Source organism: Fulmarus glacialis, unplaced genomic scaffold, assembly GCF_000690835.1.
Source record: "Fulmarus glacialis isolate BGI_N327 unplaced genomic scaffold, ASM69083v1 scaffold41118, whole genome shotgun sequence".
Classification (NCBI taxonomy): Eukaryota; Metazoa; Chordata; class Aves; order Procellariiformes; family Procellariidae; genus Fulmarus; species Fulmarus glacialis.
The window spans coordinates 49,070-55,072 of NW_009227306.1; the positions used below are offsets into that span (position 1 = coordinate 49,070).

General features: G+C 39.3%; 1 protein-coding gene across 1 annotated transcript in view; it reads right to left on the reverse strand.

The window, feature by feature from the left end:
- Positions 1-424: 424 nt before the first annotated feature.
- Positions 425-6,003, reverse strand: part of PPP1R3A (protein phosphatase 1, regulatory subunit 3A) — a 25,553-nt gene continuing 19,974 nt past the window's right edge. The window contains exons 2-4 of the mRNA XM_009583087.1: positions 5,436-5,494; positions 5,189-5,325; positions 425-2,977 (exon numbers count right to left, since the gene is read on the reverse strand). Coding sequence (XP_009581382.1) covers positions 425-2,977; positions 5,189-5,325; positions 5,436-5,494 — 2,749 coding nt within the window. The remainder of the gene's footprint in view (positions 2,978-5,188; positions 5,326-5,435; positions 5,495-6,003) is intronic.

A 6,003-nucleotide genomic window follows, 5' to 3' on the forward strand; every position in this document is an offset into this window, starting at 1 on the left:
AGTTAGTTTTTATACCGTTCCTTGTGTTATGTACCACACAAAACCTTAGAAAAAACTCCCAGAAAAATATGAAGCTTTACCGCAAAAGAAATTAATGCAAGAAAATGGTGGTTTTTTAAGTACTAAAGAGATATGAAGCATTGCTTCTTCATATCCTGCTAAGGAGCAACAGCTGTACTTCATTTTAACTTGACGTGCTTCAGAACTCATATTCATATAGGTATTTAATGATCCAAACATAATGGTCCTATATAGTGTAATTACTTATATGAAGGCTCAACTTCATATGTAATCTTTTAAAAAAGATGCTTCAGTGGAAAACTTGCATTGGTTCTAACAATGAATAAGCTCTTTAACAGTGAAAATGCTTTGGAGGAGTTGGAGACTATTGACCACGGAGCTTGAGCACAGTTGACAACCAATGTTATTGCTTCTTGACAGACTCCTTGTTTCTTTCTCCTTCACAGTATAGCCAATACAAGGAGAACAGGTAGAGTGCAAGACAAACCATTAGATCATAGTGGTAGAGTGTTGCAGCAAATAAAAGAAAGAAGAAGAAATAAAAGATTTTGCAAGCAATGTGTTTTAAACCTGGAGACTCAGTAGGTACCTTAAGTGCTTCACTCTTTTGGTTAGAAATACCTGCAGAATCAGAAATGTGCTGGCTTTCCTTCTGTGAGTCTTCAAGCCAGTTTATCATTTCCCCCTTAGTTATTAAATGGTCAGATTGAGAGCCTGTCCCTCCAACTTCTTCGGTAGGCTTACTAATTAAAACCTCTGACCTCGATGACTTCGCTTGTTTGAACTCTCCTTGATGGAAACATTGACCTATATTCCTTCCTTTTCCTTCTCTAGAAATCGCTATGTCTGAAGTGGAAGGCACTTCTTTTTTTTCAGCTTCAGAAGAGAGGTTTTTATTAAGACATGTCATTTCATTCGGTGTTCTTAAATCGTACCCTGACTCAGCAGCAACCTTGTCAATGACTTTGAATTCAAAGTGTCTATACAGATGCTCCATATCTCCTGCCCCGGAGGACCCTTCAGAAGATACCACTGACGAGCTTTTATAATGGTAACTGGGCACAGCATTTGTACCAGAAGGTGGCATTTTTGTTTCAGCTTCAGCACGTAAATAGGAAAGTGCACCAGCACGGCTCTCTTCCCTACAGAGCGCTTCTGCTTCCTCGCTGTTTAGATGCTTCTGGGCGCTCAGGGGACGTTTAGATACTTCTGAATATAAACCCTGCTGCAAATCTTCTTTCTTTCCTGTAGCAGAAGCCTTTACTGCTTCTCCTACAGGTAGAATATTGCCAATGTCTGGTTGTGCTTTGGCACGTTTTTCCCTGCTATTGCATACAGACATCGTTTCTCCTTGCAGTGTTTCATGTACGCGTGCATTATAAATATCTAAAACTGATTCCTTTTCAAATTCAGTGTCATATAGTACACCCACTGTGTTGAGTTGACAAAGAGCATAATGTGAACCATCATTTCTCCCTTCATGTGTATCAAACGCTGTTTTCTTTTCCTCTGTGGGCCTGTCACTTAGTGCAGTCTCTCGAGGTAGCTTAGCAATTACTGCTTTTTCACTGGCAGACATTTTTTCTGGAGCACTTTCTGATGTTGTTTTAATTATATAAGCTGTACCTGCCTCTGCTTCCTCTGTAATACCCTGCTCGGAGACAGAAGACTTTTCACAACTCTCTGCCTCCGGGCAGGTAAACAACTCCTTTGTGGGAGCCGCGCTCCGAGGCCCTGTGCTCCCCCGCGCTCCCCACCAAACCTTGCTGCCCAGTTCTTGCCACCTGTGCTCCGCAGGGTTTGCTTTGCTTTCCTTCCCTGACAGTCTGCCTTTATTTGTGTTGTCTGACTTTCCTCTGGCTTTTAACCTCGTGAATCCTCTGTGTTCCCGAGTGTCTTCAGCTCTCCTTTCATCCCCCGGAGAGGATGCCGGGGGACCTGGCTGTGCGGGCCTGCGGGCCTGTTCGTTGTCTTCGGCTGACAGAGCCGTTGTGTTCAACGCTTTGGCGGCGTGTTTTCTGGGTGACTTGAAAGGCTTGGGTGTTTCCTCCTCGCCGATTAGTGCTAAGTCTGCTACTTCGATGACTTTCTTCTCCTTCCCTGCATCATCCCTGTTATAGTTCTTTCCTGACATTTCACCAACTCCTTTTTTTTGCGTATATTGGCTTTTTGTGGAATCTATTGAGACATCAGCATGTGCAAAAGTGTCGGCATATAAATCTCCTCTTAAATGTACCCGAACTTTGCTTTCAATCATCTTGATTTTTCCTTCTTTTTTGTCAGCATCTGACAACAATGAATCCAGAGTTTGGTGAGACATTTGCGGCGCCTGGTGCTCTGGAGCTGGATTAGCATTGCCATCCAGCGTTCCTGCTATGCATGCATTTGATTGCATGGATTCATCACGCTCTGGAGAAATGGTTTCTGGTCTCGTTTCACAGGCCCCTTTTGAGGTATCAGCAGCATCCTCACTGATGAATAACCTCTCCATCATCTTACTTCCCAAGGCACTATCTGTTTCACCTTTTGAAATATCTGTGTGGCTCTCTCCTTGTCGGCTTGAGATGGTAGCCGTAATATCGATAGCCTCATTCTGCTTTGTCCCACGAAAATACTTTTCCGATAAAAGGCTTTCACTGGTACCAGTACGTTCCAAAGACCGCGCACCGCTGTTTATCGAGCCAGCAACTGCTTCCTTCCCTGATGGTTGACTATTATAATCTCTTAGGGAATACTTAACTTTATCTTTTAATTCTCTTCCTATCTCTTGTGAAGTGTTTTCAGATGAGGAACTGATAGGCACAGGGTGCCTTAGCAAGTCACTGCTTCTTTCTATACAGGTTAGCTTTTTCTCCAATCTTTCAGTTTCACGTGGAAAATTAACTGTTTCTGTTGTGTATACATTCCTTTCATCTCTGGAAGAGGTAACTCTAGCCCCTGTGAAGTGCTGATTTAGCTGAAACAATAGAATAGAAAAGAATGATCAAAAAGCGCTTTGCAAAAATATGCCAAATAAAGGAGGCAGGATTTCGTTATGGAAAGTTTTGTTTTCAGTAACAAAGCTTTTATGGAAACACGTTCCAAACCACTTGCAAAATTTGCATTGTATGTATTTTTTAACATAGGTAATGAGCTTTATGGTGGTGCTACAAGGAGCAGGAAATAAAATAGCATTCAGAACCCTCTCTCTTTATTCATGAGTTCAGTAAGCTGCTAGTGCATTTTATACAAATTAAATCTGAAGAGAATATTCCCTTAAAGGAAAGCTAATTCATTCTCTATACATTCAGTTCTAGGTTTGGAGAGAGGGAGGCGTGGGGTGAGGGGGGAGGATTGGTGCTTAAATGAGGGCATTGATACAGTACATCAAAGCCTGGTAATGTACAGTATTGTCCACTAAAACAAAGACACATTTCACACTGACAAATACTGTAAGGATTATCTGTGCTTCATTTCTCTCAGGGACCATTTTACAGGCTTCAAACCAGACTGGTTTTAGACAATCTGGTAAGACATGAGTTGGAAATGAGATTAGTGAAGTAAAAGGCCAGAAACTAATCACTCTCCCTCCTAGCTCCCAAATATCATATTGTATTATTCAGCTATGGCTGCTTGTCATTGCACTCTCTTCTCACTTTAGCATAGTCACAGTGATAGCACTAGCTGATCAATTAGAGGCTAGCTGCTTGGGCACCCCTTTATGCATTTGCACTTGCTGCAGATACCCCCATTACAGTTTCTCTTATTAATATGTTTTCTGCAAAGCCTCTGCAAACTATTAATAGTAAAACGTCACTCAAAGAAAAGTGAGGGAGCTAATGTCTCTGCAAATTCTGTTTTAATGACCCTCTGCCAACCAGTGCTCAAGTGTATTTGAGTTCTTCGGTGATGCCAACTGTCAGGATTTAACAGTGAGATGCCTGTGTTTTTTTCCCCTCCTCATAACTGACATTTGCATGATCTCAATAATTATATGCAAATCTTACGATTTCCCCTTCTTCTCACATAAGGCTCATGTTACTTGTCAACTGCACAGCTGTCTTGTGAGCCAATGCCTGTGCGTTTTAAAGATTTGGTTGTATTTCCATCTATTATAAGCCTTCATTGTTTAATTCATTAAAGAGCGCATAGTGCAAATTAACATCTAAATTATAGCTCCCCCTTCATTTATTGTATGGACAATCCTGGCAATTGATAAACAAATGGTTATATTTGATCCTACTTTTTGTTACAGGGTGGACTGAGAACAGCAAGGGATTTTATGTTTCACCATTTAAAAAAAAAAGAGATGTTGACTTTCAGGCAGTGAAAGGTCCCACAATAGGCAACAATTTTCAACTTCTTTTAAGTAAAAGACAAGAAAAATTTATATTCAAATAAGAGGAATTTATTCTCTCTCTATCAATAAAAAAAAAAAGAATGGTTCTCATCTTCCTCTCCTGTCTGATTCAGCATTCGCATTTTCACAGGTGATAGCTATTATAATCTATGATTATGAATTTATGCACCCAAATGATATGAGCTGAGAACAGACACTGAGAATAATAGATTGCTGTGTGTGTCTCATTTATTGCCATTTTTTCTTTCATACTGAAAAATGCAAGCCAAACCACACACGCACATGCACACACACAAATCCAAATAGATCGAGTGTTCACTGAGTGTGAAATTTATTATAAAAAATTTAATGTCAAATACCGATATAGAAAAATCTGCTAATATAAATATATATACATTTATTTTGCTCATAGAGCATGTTACATAGTTATCCTTTGAAAAACCCCAAAAGCAAACAGTACCATAAATATAAGAATTTTACCAAATATAAAGCATTTATTTAAGAATATTCCCGTCCTAGAGACTAGGAGGGGAGATTTTTGAAATACTACGCTTCTAATTCCTTCAAACTGTCATTTAGAGCCTCCGGTAAAGAAGTAAAAGGGAGAAGTCATTAATTTAAGACCAGAAAAAGTTGATGCACTATACTGAAATCAAAGCACCTTCTATTGTTGAATCAGTTAGAGATTCAATGAAAGTACAGACCAAGGCTTTACATTTGTAAATTAGTACATCAGTCAGCTCTGTTAAAAGGGAGCATTTCACCAGCTTTGAAGCATAAAGGGTTTCATATCGTTTAATACTGTAGATATAATTGTATAACACTTACCAGCAACTCTAATTCTTTTTCATCATCTTCGTGATCACCCTGGTTGTATTCTGCATTTTTATCTTTTATATTTTCATTAGCTGGCTTGGTGTCTTCGTCTTCTGCTTGTGAATAAACAATCTCTGGGATATTTGTGTCTGAAGAGTTAACAAAAACATACTTGAATAATTTCCATGAGGTTGTTTGTTACACTATTTTTTAATTAACATGTGCAGTAAGGAAGAGCTAATTAAACAGGGTGTTGTACCTGAAGTCCTTGAATTATTCCATCTGCCATCGTCAGACGTTGCCAATATTTCTTCTTTGCTGTTAAACAAAAAGAAACTTCCTGTGTTATTCTGCAAAAATTATTGTTCTAATTCCTCTTAGACTCAGCTATAAAGACCGCTAGTTAATTACACAAAATTTTGAATGCTGTTTGAAATCCTGAAAATAACAGCTTATAAAATGTAGCTTTTTTTGAGTGACCTGATTTAAGTCTTGGTCAAAGAAAGAATTGGCCAAGAAAATGAAAATGTGTTGACCTTCAGATTACATTGCAAAGCTGATGGGTTTTCCCAGGCCTTTTCTGAGAAAGCAGCACAAAGGTGATTAGATGGGTCAGTGACAGGAGAGCATAACTTTGGGGTCAGGCAAGGGTCTGGAAGGATATATGTGTTCAGGAGACTGGGCCTCTCTCTTGCTTATATTTTTCAAATATTTGTATGTATACAGAGATCGCTGGAAAAAGACATCCTTGTTACCTGAAATAAATCAAAAGATTCTCCCTGCATGTATACAGTATAAATCCTGTTGCTAAGTTATGCCTGGCCAGC